We start from the raw sequence: 17,440 nt of genomic DNA on the forward strand, positions 1-17,440 counted from the left end.
AGTTTTGCTGCCACAGTTTTAGAATCTTATTCGTTCGCGCGCGATGCAAAACACAGCGACCGACAGATGGCACAGCCATACACAATCCGTGTATGCATCGGACTGCCATCTTTCCGCGTCGGGGTGGGCACCCTCTAGACATTTTACGGATATCCACGTTCATTTTCAATCGGACAAAACTGCGTATTATTAGAGACCCCGCAATGGAAGCTTGCAGATTTTTCTACTCTTTCTCGCTTTACCAACCACTCCTCCTCAAGTCAAAACGACTTCATGGTAGGCCAAACAGAGAAAGTGTCTTGTCGAGCGACGGCGGCCGTCCCGCCGGGGCCGGATAACCGGTAGACAGTTGCGCCGCGACTCCGCAAGCGACCCACTTAGACAATAACAACATACGTGTAGCACAAAGAGGCACAATTTAGGAGACATTTGAACACGGTGAAGTACTCCTGTGTCTAAAAGCATCTGCCTATTTTCGGCTGGCTCCACTGTGGTGCCGCTCCGTTATTTTGCCTGTGAGCCCCGGTCGTTGGCTGCACTGCTCTACAAGAGCCAGAAAGTTGGACGACTATCGGCGTGACTTCTCTTCTACGAAGCAGTCCCAACAAATGGCTAGAAATCTTTCCTCCTTTTCTTCAATCGTTTTTTCGGAGGCTGCCTGGTGCTAGTCCTCTATCGGGGGCACCACAACCGTGTTGACCACGACCGTGGGTCTTCTCAGGCGGGCGTTTTAGACAAAGCAGAACAGCGCTGCATACGGGAAATGCATGATACTTGAAGTCGACAAAGTTTTTGAGACCAGACCCAAGCTCCATGCGTTTGGCGACACTCTAACGCTTCAAAAGGGAGGTAAAGCAAGTTTCTCCTACGCCTGTCCATTCTCTGTTGAAAAATGAGGGTCCGGCTGGCGTTGCCGCTGACCCTGGTATCCTGTGTTGGAACCGTGTCGCCTCCCTTTCACGATGCAGCTACCTCTGCCAGTGCCCTTCCGACGTTCACCTCTCCCTGGGCACTTGAAAGAGTCTCCGATTACCGTCCTGTGCAGATCACCCCTGGCGACTTGCCATTTCTCCTCAAAACGTCTATTCTTGAACCCCCTGAGGCGACGGTGGCTGCTGTGGCGATCAAAGAAACCCTGAAAAGGGAGGCTTTGATAAAGAAACGCAGAGAGTGGTTTCAAGGATTGAAAAAGGCTCTCTTCCGCTTGCCATTCAAAAGGCTGAGGGTGAGGCCACCGTTACCATTTTCTCTGTGCTTCGGCACATCGAGGGAACAGAGAAAACATGGGTATTCAATTTCCGCTGTGTGGAAAAACGTTAGGAATGCCCAGTGTCATTTTTTCTTCATCAGCCGCAGCGGTCAAGCTGAGACAGTGCGCTGTCGAAATACACTTTTCGCTGATTATGCTGGAGCCTTCTTTGATATAGCGCTAAGAGGGCTGCCGCGCTCTCGGTCTGCGTGCACGTTCTTCGCGTTAAAAATATGTTGTTATTAAGTGCTCAACAGATGTACTGTTTTGTTTTCCCCATGTGACACTTCTTTCAGAGGAGATTAATGAGGCGAATGGAGGCCTCCAGAACTGCGACAGCTTCGTTTAAGGCGTTGATGGGCCACGGTGTCAGAACAGCAGCACTTGGAGGTTACTACGGTTTCGGTGGTCTTTTGAGTGCAATTGCCTTGCCATTCCGTGCAATCGGTTATACCGTTGCGAGCGGATTTCACGCCCTGGTGGATTCCCCCCAGAGATTCCACAACATCCGAATGGCCTTGCTGCGAACTGAGAAGGAGGAGGCCGAGAAATTCTTGAACACCGAGCTCAGGCAAGCCCAGGAATCCGACCGAGTAATGACTCTGATCGAAAAACTCACCAACGGTATGTTCGTCTGCGAACTTGACCTCTCTAGAAGAACACGTCCACTCTGGCGGCAGTGGGTTTCGGTGTCTCGTTTCACCCCAAGAAACAGTTGCTACACGAGCCAGCTTGACGTCGTGACGGAAACTCAGGTCGTATTTATACGGCTATGCACACATCCACAAGTATATGTATGTATGCATGTATGGATATGACTAGCTGGGTGTAGATACGTGGTTTTGGATGTGGATGAATGAGTTGTTGACCTTCATCAGTGCGTTTCTCTACTCGGATGCATGTCAATTTTTTATCACGGTCGCTTGGCGCCTTTCTCGTCTTCTTGACATCTACAGCGATCCTCACGCAGGTGCTTCCGCCTGAGCAGTTGCGCATTGACCTGAGAGCGGCCGATCTACAGTCGCTTCGGGACCAAGTCTCCGTGTTGTACAGTCGGTACAAGGAAGCAGTGAAGCCAAATCCGATTCTACGTGCCATGGCTCAAGGCACCACCGCCCAGTCGTTCATGGGCCGCATGCGGAACCGTCTCAGCTACCGGCGTACTGTCAGGAAGAATGCGGAGGCGCACGTGTTCACCGCTTTCGTGAACGCCGTGAATAAGGCCTCCCTTTCCGCCGACGGGAGGACGGAGGCCGTAAACACCCGGGTTGAAACGGCAGCGGCACTAATTGACTTGTTTTTCCAGCTGTGTAAGTGATTCGTCCACGTCTTCATCGTTCAGCTCTGTTCATCAATGCGCTCTGCGGGCGGAACCGCGCGCGTCCAAGCTCCAGGGTACAGTTCAGACTGGAAGACCTTCACAGTGTGAGACCAGTTTTGTACGGCGCCAGGTGCTTGTGAAGGATACAGGTCTCACCTTTCCATTACACGCGACTGATATGGAGAAAAGACATTTGCGCGGGACAGTTGTGCGTCCCATGTCTGGATCTGTAGCTTTCACGGAACGCGGACTCTAAAAAGGTGTGGATTGCTCACGTCTGGAAGCTTGTCTACTCTTCTTCGTGATGCGTTTCAGGCGACCACGAAGAAAGGGGAATGATGAGAGCCACAGAGTTGTTTCTGCAAGTGAACAAGAAATACCTTGAAGAGGAGACAGTTGCTCAGATCTCGTCCTCGTTGGCATCTGCCGTAGTGGCTCAACGCTACGAGATGGCCGCTCTCCTGCAGAGACTTAGCGAGCGGGATGGTCAGAACGACCTGGGGGAGTCTTTGCTAAAACAAGTGACAGAAGTGCTGGACGCCACAGCGCCTCCCCAGGAACGATACCCCAACTTTTCAGCTCTTTTTTCTCGAGTCTGGAAGCAGACTGTTTTGGCTCTGATGAACCATCCGCTAAAAGGCAAGTACCTCAAAGCTAGTTGCGTTCCTGACACCACAGCTCACCCACCGCCCGTGTGCGGCTTGGTCACGTGACACCCAGGGCGGCCTTCCATTCCTGTGGTGGTAGCAGCTTCCAGGTTGCGTGAGAAGCTTATCGACTTCTTCGTTAGAAGCTCCTTTTTCCCCGACTTGGCTTTCGGCAGCTGTCCTGTATTCTCCCCATAGACTCTCGGGGAAATGGGCAGATGTATGCTTGCAAGCAGCACTCCGCAAACTTCCTGGGGTTTAGGTTGCCAGTTGATTCTTCCTGCCGTCAATTACGCCGTTGTTAGTGCCTAGCCTAGTTTTCAAAGTACTGCCGCTGTAGTGACTTGAGTGTTCTCTCAGTTGCTTCTGGATTCTTTGCAGGCAAACTCTTGAGTCCCGACGCCATTCGCCGGGCATGCAGAGGCTCAGATAAATACGTTGACGCGGCCGCGGCACGCGCAGGTTTCCCAACTGCTCTTGACACGCGACTTGATTACTTTGTCTACATCTACGAGTCTCGAGACCAGGACCCTGAACTCGAATTGCAGCGGTGTGTCAGTGCAGAGAATGTGTACAGACTCGTGGGTCAGAAGAACTTCTTTGTGCCTGGCAACGAAAATGTAGACCAGCAGCTCACTTTCGAAATCGGAGACTTCCGGCTTGTCAAGGGTACGTTCGTGAACAAGATCCGTACAAATACTGCAATTACCGCACGCTCGCTGCTAAAAAATTCCGATAGCTCCAGTTTACCATACAGACACAAGTATATATATATATATATAAATGGGTGTGTGTGATTCTTACGTCAAGTAGGTTCAGTCGACTCACACATGTCTATGTGCGTGTGTGTGTGTGTGTGGTTCTTAGGCTCATTTCTCCTGTCTAAGATCGAGGACCCCACGACAGCCAAGCGGCGACTGCTGCATGCCGTGGGTGGATATCTTTACAACATGTTGGACTCAGAGTCTGTTAAACGTAAGCTGATGCAAGATGAAGCGAAATGCGTTCTGGTCTAACGATAGCAGCCCGTCTGACTTGAATGAGTGGTCGACTCTCTTAATCTTGCAGGAGAGGTACGAATAAAGAGATGCGTAGAAATCTTAACTTCCCTCGCCTGTGGTTCTTTCGAGCAACGAGTCGTCGATGTCCTCTCACAGCAGCCCAACACGGAAATCCGAAGTTTCCTACAGCGAAGGGTGCAGAAAAAAACGTGGCGCCAGGCACCGATGGTGTGTCTGTAAAGTCCTTGCGGTGGCCTGCTTTGTTGTTCGCCTCATCAGATTTGGTCACGGAAACATTGTTGGAGATGAACTATATCCCGCTGACGCCAATTCCGGAGAAAACCACGTGGAGTGTGACTTGGCGCAGAAGGATTGCAAAGGAACTCGTGATTGCACCTTCCTGTGTAGTCGCGGCGCTGTCGTCAAGAGTCGACCCCAGAGACCTCCTCAACATGGAAGGGCTGTCAGACGAGGAGTGGAAAGAACTATTGGAGCCGTGCGGCTATGCCCTAGCTCCACGTTCTCGGTTCCAACGGCTCACCGGCAGGAACAAGAAAGATAACTTCATCAGAATTCTAAGGCGCATGCGCGTGAACTCTGGTACGTTCACTGGCACTCGGCCCATTCACGACGCGTACTGGAACGCCCTCAAAGTCTACCTTGGCGGCAGCGATGCCCCTGTCCACGCAGACGGCATGCCGCAAGAGTTTTTTCGAGAGGACCCGACGTTCGCCTTTCTGAACTCTGTGTTCCAAAAGACTGTGGAAGAGTCGGGGGTCCGTGCCTTCTACGAGGATGCCGCAGGAGCAGGAATAGGTCCACCGGCTCTAGTCCCCTTGCAGATCCAGCCTGTCAGCACTACAGAGCAATATTCTCCCTCCAACGCTCCAGAAGCCTGGAGACTGGCCATGCGGGACCAGTTCAGAAAGTTGACTTCCTCCCCGAACCGAATTTATCTTGTAGTCGAGGACGCGGTCCGCATTCGCGCATGTAAAGCGCTGAAAAGGCTGAAAAGGCGCGACCAGCTCGATGCTGCCATTGTCAATGAAGTGCTGCGGTACTTTGGGCTCCAGGGGCCTTCGCCGCCGATCGATTCTCTTATCTGTGCCGCGGCGCCGGTAAACGCCCAGGCCGCACTGGGGAGACCTTTCGCCACTGAGGCTTTCGCTACCAGGGGCTCAGCTCCTGACGGAAGCCTGGAAGACCCCATGGCGGTGTTCCGCATCTTCATCGAACGCACACTCATGCAACTCGACGGCGGCGCCCAACTTCCCTTTATCACCCGTGAGTTTCGTTTGAAAAGGTATCGCCAGCAGTCGAAACTGTAATAGCGACCAGCCACCACACAAAACTATGAGAGTTGTAATGATTGTAGCACCACAGAAACTCACTTGTCCCCACGGGTATACAAATCAGAGAAAGGCAGCGCCTTTTGTTTATGGCACGAGTTAGAGAGACGAACGGGAACTTTACTGCTTTTCTGTTAAGGAAAATGCCGACCTACACGCAGCAGGCGATGGCAAACGAGGCAGGCGGTGTTTGGAAGCCAAGGTGACCTCAGCCTCTCGTCGTGGACTGAACATGAGGGTGAAGAAAAGAAGCTTTCATGACTTATAGAACACTCAATATCTATACTAGGCTACTGCCTAGCACTATTGATGAGAGACAAGCACCACAGATGGCGTGGAAGGTCTCATTTCGCATGCGCGCTTTCAAAGATGTAGTTTATGCTCGCGCGTAATGACGAAGACGGAACACGGCTGTCGCGTATCTTTCTGCTGTTTGATGATTTGGACAGGGTTTTTGATCGAAGGCCATTCCCAGCTGTTTCAGATACACTCTCTGATTGCGAAGGTGAATGTTGAGACCATGCGAGGCTACGAGGCTGACAAGCTTTTGAAATTAGCGCAAGCAGGGGCCAACTCAGATTTCGGAACCGTTCTGGAGAGCATGAAGCCCGTTTTCACGAGAATGTTCGATGTTGACATCATTGGTGAGTTTGACGCTGTAGATCTGAACAGCCGCCGGCCAACGACGATTTCATGTCGAGTTTATTTTGAAGTCTCAAGATCATGCGAGTCTTGCGTAGATGGGTTTTCGCAGTCGCGGATCTCTACACGTTCCCTTTTGTTCCGCTGCTCCATTTTCCTTGTCTCGAGTTGCCTTGAAGTTTTGGTGCCGCGAAGATGTGGTTAAACAGTGATTTCAGAATGAAACGCCCACTGTCGACACATTCCACCTGGTGCCGCGTCGGAGCAGCACCGCGTAGCTCCCGATATGTGAATGCCCTCTGTCTCTCAACTGCATTGATTCGTCACGCAGTTTTCTGGAGTCCTTGCGATGACTGCTGTGTCGTGTTTTTCGCGTTCCTTTCTCAGGTTTGCGACACAAGAACGGAGCGGACTGCTTTCGTTTTGGAGACCCGTGGGTGCAAACTGGGGGGTGGAGCGCAAAAAACTCGTATGTTGAAAGCTCGGTGGGAATAACCTTCGCAGCCCCTTCGTCAGTTTCCCGCGAGGACTGCATTCCTGGGACGCGTGATGGCCAGACCTTTTCTGACGCAGTGACCTCTGCTGTGCATCAGTGGCTTTCTCAAGGCTTTTCGAACATTCTGTTCAACGCCGCTGTAGACGAACAAGAGGTGCAACCAGCAGAGACTGCAGAACTTATCAGAGACACGCGTGGGGCATTCCAGGCCTTGGGTGACACAGCCCGCACGGTTTTCCAAGACATGCTTCGGATCCAGAGAAACCCGGCTCTCATCAGTAGAGCTCGCGAGTTCCTACAAAAGTTTTTTGCAGACCCATTGAAGCCCCCTCCCGTCGGCACGACTCGCCTCCTCATGAGCAAAGCGATTGCCTTGGAGGGAAAGGACGGCCTCTTTGATGGATTTCACTCCAACAGTCTGGTCCAGATGATATGGGAAAAGAAGGGTAGGCACACTGCAAGGAATCCAACATACTAAATTTCCATCCAGATGCTACTTCTCTAACATGATGCTGGACATTACCAAGTGCACCAGAAGCCTCTCATGTAGACATTAACGCTAGAGATTCGATTTCTGTTCTGCTGTCCGGCATTTGTGTGCTGTTGGGGCGCGGTTTGTGGCCAACGCGGCAGCTGAAAACACCTTTCAGTCAGTAGTCGCTCGTCAAGTCGTAAATTGCTCAGCAAATTCGAAGCCCACGCACTTCTCTGCCCTTTTCTGGTTTTCATGGAGGCCGTAGTCTTTGATCCCGAGTATGGCCGCCTGAGTACTGCGAACTTAAACAGCATGCTGCGTTCGGTCCGTTGTGAGACCTGAACATCCTGTGACAGCTCAGAGCCACCACGGCACTTAGATCTGAGCTTGGGAAACGAAAAATATATCGGGCTGCGTATAGGAGGCCTTTTGCTTCATCCAAAGTCTTTCGATCTTCCTATTGTAGGTTGTGCTGCAGGGGTTTTACACCTTGTTTGTAGCACTTTAATTTTGCCTCATATATGGTGTATCATAGTATCTGTCCACGTCTTCTACTTACTTCAGATAGTTGTGTGCGATTTCTGTTTTATGATGCAGATGAGCAAGTTAACACGCCGGCTGAGACTGAAGATCCGATAGAACTTGCGTTCAAGTTCTCGCTTTTTGCGAGGAACATGTCGTCTCGGAGGTCTATCTCGCTGCCACTCCGCTACACGTCGCCTTTCCCACTCGCAAGCGAACAACAAATAAAGCGCCACGGGGCTGTGCACCAGTTCTTCTACAACCGTTGGAAAGCACTGCCGGGGTCCATCATGTTCTTTGTCACCATTGGTTCGTTTTCCTGCTTGATGGGAGGGATAACCGCTCCTCTCTGTGCAGGTATTTTCTTCAACTTTGCTCCCTTCTACAGTTCTCAGCTGATTGGTGTGATTGGCCTGTTAGCCGGTTCCACCATCTCACTGGTGAAGTTGTTTAAATGGTACGTTTATTCCACTGCTCAGCTTGCCGTTCAACACATGCTCTGGGGCGCTCTGCAAGTGGTTGTCGGGTCTGCGACAATGGAACTCATTGGAGACAGGCCACTCGGTCAGAAGTCCACAAACGCAGACACGGAACGACTCACTGCAATCGAGGAGATGAGCACGCCTCTGCTCCAGCCTCCAACCGATTCCACGAGCTCGATGGACGAGACGAAATCCCCGCAGGAGTCGTTGGAATTGAGGTGAGGTGGACAAGACGTTCGCTATCCCTTCCGTCATCGCTCAGACATCTCCAGAACGAAGTTGGAGATCGAATCGTCCTCATCGTGGGCATCCGCCGAACGGCCTGTTGCCTGCCTCTGACAAGAAGACGACGTCGGTAACCAGAATGCGCCCGAACAGGGCAATCGACATTCCGTTTTTCTCGACTCGTATGAAAGATCGTGTACCTGAAGTGTTCGGGACAATATCAGCTCTTGCTCGATCGCACTCACCCGCTCAAAAATCGACATTTTTCCAGACCTTCGAAGACAAGTCGCTCACTGATGTCATCAGAGGACCCACGCACAGACGCGTCGTGCTCACCGATGGGGAAATAGCTCTGTTCTGGCAACCTGTTTCCAGGGACTCTCGTAAATATAGGTCTACTAGGCGACAGGCTGGAATGCCACAGCTGGTCGCTTTCAGTAATGAACGCCGGTACGTGAACGGCCAAGATGATCTCCGAAGGTTCCCCTTCTAATAAAAATTCCCGGTGGAACGATGAACCAAGCAAGAAAATGGTTTCCCCCCCCAATGGCGCTGTCAGCAGTAGATGCTCCATTGGAATGGGGGGAGTGACGAGGATGATGAGGAGATAGCTCGCAGACGGCCCTCTCGGTGAACGTTTCACATCAAGTGCACGACAACACTCCATCTATCTCCTTTAATCGGTGCAGACATCGAAGAACATTGAACCTCGTCAAATCTCCGGGAAAGCGTCCGCGAAACCACTGCGGGTTCACAGCAGATATTAGGGGGTGGTTGCCTTGCTGGCGGGCACTCGTGTTTTTTTCAGAATGCAACTCGACTAGGTCGAAGTGACTCATGGGTGTTTCGCTTACTGGAGCTGTGAGTGACTGCCTGCCATTGAGGATATTTTCGGTGCCGGGGATCGGAACGCATGGTTAGTTGAACAGTCCCCCTCGATGTTAAGTATCTTCGGACTACGTGTCCACCTGTTCATAGAGCTGTTCTTTTTGCGGAGGTGTAGCCCCTTTACGGCTCACAGCGTGCAGTGGAACAGTGTTTCTTCTGGAGGTTTTGAAGTGTGCGCACTGCCAACACTTTAAAAGGGTTCATTCATGTTTCCGCCCACACTATCGGCGACGACAGCCGAGGTTTCCACGAGATGAACGCTCAAGCGAGACTGTTACACCAAGTATTCTTAATCGCCGTAGCTGCCGCGCATGAATACAGACCCCCACCACATGTCGAGGTCTGAACGCTTGACTAAGACAAGCCACTATCTGGTAGTCACAACAGGTCCCTGCATCTGCATTGCCGGAAATAAATGACCTTCGACAGTCGTCTAGAGTATGTAGGGTTCGTATCAAACGCCGACATGGCGAAGCAACAGGCTCTGCCAAGCCAAGCCTCTTCTACAGAAAATGCCGTTATGGACCATTCTGACACTTGAGGAGGTCGAGATATGATTTTGAGCAAGAAATGGGGGGAACGCGGTCACCCGCCATCGTCGGCTTTGTTTGACACCCTTCCGGTAAGGTCGGTAGGTTGTGACATTGGAGTTGCATGCCAGACTCATCGAAGGAGAGCTAGCTGTCTCATAGTGCATTGTTTCATGTGAAGTGCTTTTGACAGCAGCGCAGACGGTGAAGGGTCAGGAGTGCACGCGGATACCACAGCTTTTCGTCGTACTTAAGCTATGGAGTACCTGCACGCACACTCTGTTTCTGTTGCGGGATGAGGCCAAAGGTGCGACTAGCAAACTCGTGTTCTCAAGGCGAAGTTGCCCCGTAAGGTGGTGCTTTTATAGCCCCGTTGTGGAGCTACCATAGTTATCTCAGACTTTTTCCACCGCGTAAGGCGAATAGAAAATACCGTTCAGGTGCGACCTGAACATCTTGAAATCCGATTCTTTTAGGTGCCCAGAGCAGCCAGTGGGACGGTGATGTACAACTGTCTTACAATGTTATTCCGCTGACAGAAATCAAAAGACCTTGCACTACATGAATTGCTACGGGTCCGACAGAGACATGTCTCTGCCGGAGCATCGCATCCCTCTTTGCGTGTTTCCATGCCTCTTTCGTGGGTGCGAAGCCTTTGAAGCAACGGAAAACAATTCAGGAATCGCATTTCACCAGCATGTTGGCACCAGGTCGCTAACGCTGCGGCCGGGCTCTCCTCTGCACGATGAAGGCGATTCAACTGCGCTAGACAGTCCGCGTTTTCCCGTACGAAACTGTCTCCGGGGTGCACGTTTGACCACACTACTTCAACGCACAAACAGAGTTTCATTAAAGATGAAATAGGCGTAGCAACCAATAAAATGCCCTGTAGGAGGTGAACAGTGGCCTACTGCTTCTGAACAAGTACATTCTGTCACCTCTCGAGTTCTTGCACGACACCATGGGGGATTGCGTCCGGTATGGACCTGCTACTCGATTTTTACGCAAACAACATTAAGACGAGTATCTGTGTGCGCATTTCACTAGACAAAAACACGGATTTGGCAAGCACGAACTATGCACGAATGGCAAACAGAACAGTCGCAGATCGTGAAACTACTGAACAGAGGCCACGTCGCAGTACTCTCAACGACCCTCCTGCGCTGTTACATAAAAACTGTTCAACCACACACTTCTTTTACTACATCGAACCAGATGACGAATCGTGAGCCGACTCTACTTCCCAGACAGCGGTCTACAAACGTCACCGGCTTCGTGGTCAGTGAGGCCGAAAGTAAAAGATGTCCCTGCAAAGAACAGTAGAGACTGTGGCATCGGGCTAGCGTGCCGAGCCGCCTTACAAGTCGTAAAGCCGCGATATTTAGATGTCGCCTTTTATGACATTTCCCGTGATGCTTGCAGCTGCTTATAAGAAACCATTTGATACGGCACTATGCCTTTGTGTGAATATTACATCGCCCGTTCGGAGCGCAATGACCCCGTGTGGTGACTTGCAGATTTATCCCGTACATGACCTCGCAGCATCCCATTCGAAGATGCTTCCTTGCGTTGACTGCGTCCGCTGGTGAGTCTGTACGGACCGTCGAATTCACACAGCATTATGAACACACATCGCTTGACTACAAGCTTTCAGAGCTTCCTGCAAACTACAGCGGATGAATTCCAGCTTCCCATCGGGCCGCGCAATGATCATAAGATTCTTCTGGTCTCTCATAGGTTTCTTTTTCCGTGGGCCGTGATTTTCGTGACAAAATCTGCAGGCCGCTCCTTTATGGCATCCTTGACCCCAGAAAAAAGCACAGGGGCGGCAGTCGTTTGGATGCTGTGCGCCGCCTGCATCCGTCGTCGCGCCGCTGACGGGGTAAGCCACAGGGTCACTTTTTTCTTCTGTTGGGACACGCTCATCCCCTACCAGAGCGAATTCGTCCTCCGCATATCCAGGCAAACGCGCCACAACAGACGCCTGCTCCATCGATTTCGGACTCTTTTCAGCCAAGCCGTCACTGTATGGCTCTCTTTTGTTCAACTTCCGCACCTCATCTGTGAGTGATCGATCGGGAGGGATGTCGTGCCGAAGACGATCCAAGTCCGCAGAGCACACTTGAGGCTGCGGTATAGGAACGTCTTTCTCTGAATTCAATTTGTCATATTGGCTTCTAAGGTCAGGTGTCAATGCACTGCAGCAGTGCTGTTCTTTACGGCTGAAGTTTCCGCAGGGATTCATGTTCATCCCATGGTAGCCCTCGTAAGCGCGCCGACACGCGGACGAAGCTGGGCTGTTCGCCAAGATGTTCGTTGAATTACCAAAGTCTCTGTCACCTGCTGAAAACTGGACGCTTGTCCGGAGGGTACAGTTTTGCCGGATCCCCCCGCCCGAAGCAGGCTGTCCATTCGTTCTGGAGCTAGGTCTCTCCGAAACGCCGGCGCTGCAAGGACTTCCTATTTCGTCCTCGCACTCGTGGGCTGCTTGCAAGACCGAGACAGAGACGTTTGAGCCCTCGCGGGGAAAACGGCACCTGTAAGCCACTGAACTCTCGTGACTGCTGGCTAATGCGGAATCGTTGCTCACGAATGGAACAGGTGGCTTCCCAGAGCACCCTGCCTGCACTGGAGCTGCCAGCGAACGCCTCTGCCCCGACAGCATTCCGGAAATGCAAGCGCTGCCGTCACAACCTACAGAGCCATGGACTCCGGAAGAAGCGAATGCAACCTGGAGAGGTGCTGATCCCGGGAAAATTTGCTGCCTGCCGAACACCGCATTCGTATGGCTAGTTGTTCCATGGTTCTCAGTTTCCACACCCGGGAATTCCCCCGGCGAGATATTGACCAGGCCTGTCGCGAATGCCTTTGGTTCCTTCAACCGTTCAGCTACAGGTGACTCCACCTTGTGAATCATAAGATGGGGATGCGGAGCGCCTGCGCCTTTCTCTGCCGCAACCACGAAGCTGCTGCTTGTTTCAGACTCGCTGTGTCCGAACACGGGTGTGGATGTGCCTCGATTCGCGTCGTGAGTAACGTCGGAAAATCGGTGCGGCACCAGATGCGGGATGCGCTGGTCCCTGGGCGACGTCGGCAAGGATAGCGGAACGATGTTCTTTGTTCGAGGGAAATGTGTCACAAACCCTTCAAATTCATCACAAGTGGCGCGTGTCGTGGCACCTTCTGGCCGCCCATTTGCTGCTTCAAGACGGGTCATGAATGCTTCGAACACACGCGTGTCGTCGGCGCCACTTGCTGGGTTTCTGCCTTGAATGTCGCAGTTTGGACCGTTTTCCTGCACCATATTTGACGGGTTTCCATACTGACGTGTTAGCAAGCTGTCTTGATGTCTCTGTACAGAATATGCTGGCATCTCTCCGTTGCCCACGCCTACTTCGTAGAAATCGGGTCGAGACGCCTCGTCGGTTCTCCAAAATGTCTTTGCTGGCCCGTGATCCCCCAGGTTTGAACTGCATCGCGGCGACACACCACTAGGATCCGCCAAAAGCATTTCTGGCTGGAGCGCCTTCGGTTTCGCTGCGAAACATTCATCGAGGTCTGCGCTGGAATCCGGCGACAGACCTGACGATAGACCCTCGACAGGCGAAGAGTTCGCCAGCATACGAAGTAACATGACTGCACTAGGATCCCGCGTCCCTTGCTCCACAGCCGCCGGGTGGCCATATCTAGACACTCGAAACAGACTCTTCTCCCCGTGAAGCTGCGATCCTTGTAACGAGTCTGTCCTACTCGAGGCCGCTTGTCTAACGATGCGACCAAGAGGCAAGGCATCCAAAAACGGCAGAAACGCGGATCCAGGAACGATCTCCGGATCGTCGCTTTCTCTCACAGGCGACATGTCCTCTGCTACGTAGTCGCGGGGACCAGCGATGATCGATTCCGTCCGATCGTCTTCGTCAGTTTGTCCTTGACAAAAGGGGCGCATTTCGAGGGGCTCGTGGCGGCGCTGGCCTCGACCAGCCGACGGCGCGCACGCTGGATGATTCCCGTCCGTCGAACTAACTGAGGATTTCGTATCATGGAAGAGGTCAGACAGGGCGCCGTTTAATCGGCTGAAGTTGCAATTTCGTGCAACGTACCCACCGATGTTGTCCATTGCGACACGCCAAAAATCTAGACAGAGTCTGTGCTCACCGCAAAGACGTCTCTGTAATCAGTGCCTCAGGGGCAGATTCCTTGCACGATACGGTTCTGTTACAGAAGCCGCTTGGGAACCTTCGAAATCTGCTTTTATCCCTTGGAGTACCACGCTGACACACAGCACCTTGCCATCTACGTAAACATACACAGACTGCGCGGCTTACCGACGGCCGGGACACGCAAACTGCGGAAAAAATGACTCTGAGCCAGAACCCGACAGCTGCTTGCAAGCACTCCGGTTCTCTGGGTAAACAATCTCGGGCGTATCGCTTATTCACAGAAACGAAATAGCCCGTGACGCATGCGACAACGCATTCGATGCGGAGCCTGAGGGGAGTGGAAAGGCCAGCCTCAGACAAAAAAAACGGATTTGTTCAAGTAAAGGGTATAAAACTGGGAACGGATACGGGGTTTGCCCATGACCCACCCCTGTTCCACACATGCAACAAAATTGCCCACTAGAATTAATCAAGGTGGACATACACGAATGGGTCTGTTAGTCACTGTTGCTTGGATCTCAGGGCGGGGAACCGTTTCCGGCCCGTGTATGCTAATCAAGCCTTCGTTCTCTCCTGACGTTCGCAATATCGTCAGAGGATTTCACGGCCAGCCTGTAGCTCACCCGGCTGCGGCCGAAATAAAAAAGACTCCGTGGTCTTACGTTGATGGTACACTCGCGCTGGTGACTCGCGTGCGCTTTTCACCTGAAGCAACACGACTAGTTCAACTCGCTCTTCCGCGTGTCCTCAGAACAATAACTTGGAGGAGCTTCGCTGCAAGGACCAGCTATTACAACACGCGATGATTCAAATAAACAGATGCAGGCGACGGAGCCGTCTGGCACCGTTTTCACAACACTCGCCTCGTAGGATTGAGGTGGACGTCATACACTTCCACATAGCCCTGCAGAATCATACGGCTGGAATGGGTGACGAAAACTGTTCAGTTTCTACGGCATAGGAGATCCAGCCGCAATGCGTCAAAACTTGGCAGTGGATACTCAATAAAATGTCGGAATCGGGCCCGAATAGGTAAATACTCTGAATATTTGAGCCGCCGGGTCGGCACAATGAGTAGTCGATGTTTTGCTGGTACTGACACTGGATGCAGGCAGTTCTTGAGTGCAGATCTTCATAAACATAGGCGAGGCCAGGGTTATGGAAACTCTCCTTGCTCATACACTCTTGAGAGGCTTCTCTCCGCGGGTTCTGTGAGAAGCGGAAGCAGGTGCCGCCTGCCACAGTTCCCCTCACGAGAACCTGCTTCGACGAAGGAGACGAGAACGCCCAGTCAACTTAAAAAATGCCCACCAAACAAAGTAGCTGCGCCCCTTTCCAACGACTCCACCGTTTGCGGCGTGAAAGGCTGAATACCTTTGGCCACCGCGAGCAAGCCCCACAGAAATCAAAATAAATACATGAGATTGCTAGGGGAGCATCGAGGTAGCTGTTGGGGTCGACCAACTCTCGCGTCTCCACCCCGTTGCTGTGAGCGAGTGTCTAAGTTGCAACGGGAATTGCACGCCCCAGGTTGCGAATTTGGTACGGGCGTCTTAGATGAGTTTGCAAATATGAATGTAAGAAGATCCCTGAATCTGCGAAAGACAAATCTGAAAACTGTCGGATGCTGCTAGAGACGTTCGCAGCCGCCAGATAGGGGTCGCTTCCCCGTCCGATACCACGAGATAGAGGAGCAGCCGCCTCGCGGCTTTCAGGAAAACCCGTTGCCCTTCCGCGGCCGACCGTCCGTACCGCGACGGGCAGAGGCGCAACAGGCCGACAGCGGCGAAGCTTGACCTTCCGTGTGCCGGCATTCGAAAAGACAACGCTGCAACGAAAGATTTTACGCACTCTGCGAGTGCGCTGTGCTCGCGTGCATAGAACTTGTTCGCATTTGGAAATGCAAACTCGACAGAGACTTGGTAGAGAATGTCACGGCCATCTTCGCAGCAGGCCTGCGGCTGCTGCCGATTTGGAATGGGAAAAAGCTGTGACCCCACCTGGTCTAAAGACCGCTATGGATCAGAGCCGCATCCAGTAAACTTTTCGGGTAGCAGGGAATGGTAGGCAGGTCTGGTAGACAGTGAGAACCCATCGACACAAACTGAAACTATGCTCAGGCAGTCGAGTTTCATTGAGATTCTTTGGGAGAGTTTTCAGAGGTGCTGCACGCTCTACGAAGAGATGAATGTGCCAGCAGTTTCGACGCCGGGACGCGGTTCAGCGCGACAGTGCCACGATTGTGGCTCGGAAGCACCGTCAAGGTGGGCATCAAAAATTCGACACGACAAAAACCCCGTCGCAGCGATGGAGAATCATGCGCCTCGAGAGGTGACCACTGGGACGCAGTAGTTGCTACGGATTGAGACACTCTCCTCTCTGAGTGCCGTAGAGTTGCGCGAAAGCCTTCTTCAGCAATAAGAATGGTGGAAGCTGATAGCGTTGCAGGGGTACACCGTAGAGACACTGCATATATAATGGTGTAAAGTAGCTGCTCGTCTGTGCGAGGTGCAGTTCTTCTTGAAGCAGAAGGAACAATGTCTGCGAAAATGGACGGGCACAAAGTGCCACAATGAGGAACGAAACACAGTCTCCCCGCGGATGTTAATTGGTCACACCAACCATTCACAGCTCACACCGTTCTGACGCTTATAGGCGGCGTCCACCGGCTGCTGTAGTTAAAGTTTTGTCTTCTTGTGGAACACCACTTTGATCCCCAATCCTTGAGACAAGCTAATGTACACATGGGGATCCAGCAGCAGCTTCAAAGGTGTACCCGAACTCCTGGTGTCCTGGGCGCACCAGCACTCTCTTCTTCATGTTTCCATTACCAAAGAGCCATTTGGGGTAGGACCACCCCTAAAACGCACCTATTTCGTGTTTACCGACGAATTCTCTCCGTTCCCCACCCCAGCCACCACCGCCGTTCCTCGTCGTCAGTGAATGTTCCGCCGTTCCTACTGGGCGAAGTCTCTCCTTGGCAGCACTGTTCAGTGCTGAAACCAATCTGACGACACGTCCCTGCGCACAGTTTACGTTTTAGGCATTGCACTGGAACAGGGTGCAGCAACGCTTGCACTCTTACCGGGGACCGGAAACATGAGAGGGGTACTGACTGCAGTCCGTTGAAGTGCTAACATGGCATAGCGCCGACAAAGGAATGATGAAACTTTGCCCTGCAAGCATCGGTGTTATCACCTTGTTGTTGGCCCATAGTCTGTCCTTCTCCCATTATGAAGACTCCTCCTCTTTTTTCAAGAAGCATGCAGCGTTTACGGTGCTTCGCCGTCGACATGCACAATTTTCTCGCTTTTGGGGCTAAGCAACAACAGAAACACTCTCTCTATGTGGAAGCATATGGGCTGCCATCTCATTTAGGTGTGGCTTCAGCGCCTGTTTGGCAAGCTCAGAAATTGTGGACCAAAAAATATGGAAGTCAAGGTTTCATTCACA

At 52.2% G+C, this 17,440-nt stretch overlaps 2 protein-coding genes across 2 annotated transcripts; one reads left to right on the top strand and one right to left on the bottom strand.

Annotated features, from left to right (window-relative positions):
• The first annotated feature begins 367 nt into the window (after window positions 1-367).
• Window positions 368-8,705, top strand: TGME49_306500 (hypothetical protein). The gene is made up of 10 exons (XM_018782488.1): window positions 368-1,225; window positions 1,546-1,873; window positions 2,206-2,559; window positions 2,886-3,056; window positions 3,599-3,886; window positions 4,085-4,192; window positions 4,498-5,502; window positions 6,017-6,211; window positions 6,597-7,151; window positions 7,778-8,705. Exons 1-10 carry the CDS (start codon window positions 893-895, stop codon window positions 8,404-8,406), a joined length of 3,966 nt encoding a protein of 1,321 aa, XP_018636178.1. The 5' UTR covers window positions 368-892; the 3' UTR covers window positions 8,407-8,705.
• A 1,585-nt stretch (window positions 8,706-10,290) lies between these two features.
• On the bottom strand, window positions 10,291-15,581 carry TGME49_306510 (hypothetical protein). The gene has a single exon (XM_002370372.2). It carries the CDS (start codon window positions 13,942-13,944, stop codon window positions 11,437-11,439), a length of 2,508 nt encoding a protein of 835 aa, XP_002370413.1. The 5' UTR covers window positions 13,945-15,581; the 3' UTR covers window positions 10,291-11,436.
• Between the last annotated feature and the right edge of the window lie 1,859 nt (window positions 15,582-17,440).

Source organism: Toxoplasma gondii, chromosome IX (assembly GCF_000006565.2).
Source record: "Toxoplasma gondii ME49 chromosome IX, whole genome shotgun sequence".
In the NCBI taxonomy this organism is placed as follows: domain Eukaryota; phylum Apicomplexa; class Conoidasida; order Eucoccidiorida; family Sarcocystidae; genus Toxoplasma; species Toxoplasma gondii.

Excerpts from the sequence above, each read along its gene's own strand:
- TGME49_306500 (XM_018782488.1), top strand. The coding sequence starts at position 893 with ATGAGGGTCCGGCTGGCGTTGCCGCTGACCCTGGTATCCTGTGTTGGA. Across the intron at positions 3,057-3,598 it reads GAGACTTAGCGAGCGGGATG|GCAAACTCTTGAGTCCCGAC; the intron begins GTCAGAACGACC and ends GATTCTTTGCAG. Across the intron at positions 4,193-4,497 it reads GGACTCAGAGTCTGTTAAAC|ATTTGGTCACGGAAACATTG; the intron begins GTAAGCTGATGC and ends TCGCCTCATCAG.
- TGME49_306510 (XM_002370372.2), bottom strand. The coding sequence starts at position 13,944 with ATGGACAACATCGGTGGGTACGTTGCACGAAATTGCAACTTCAGCCGA.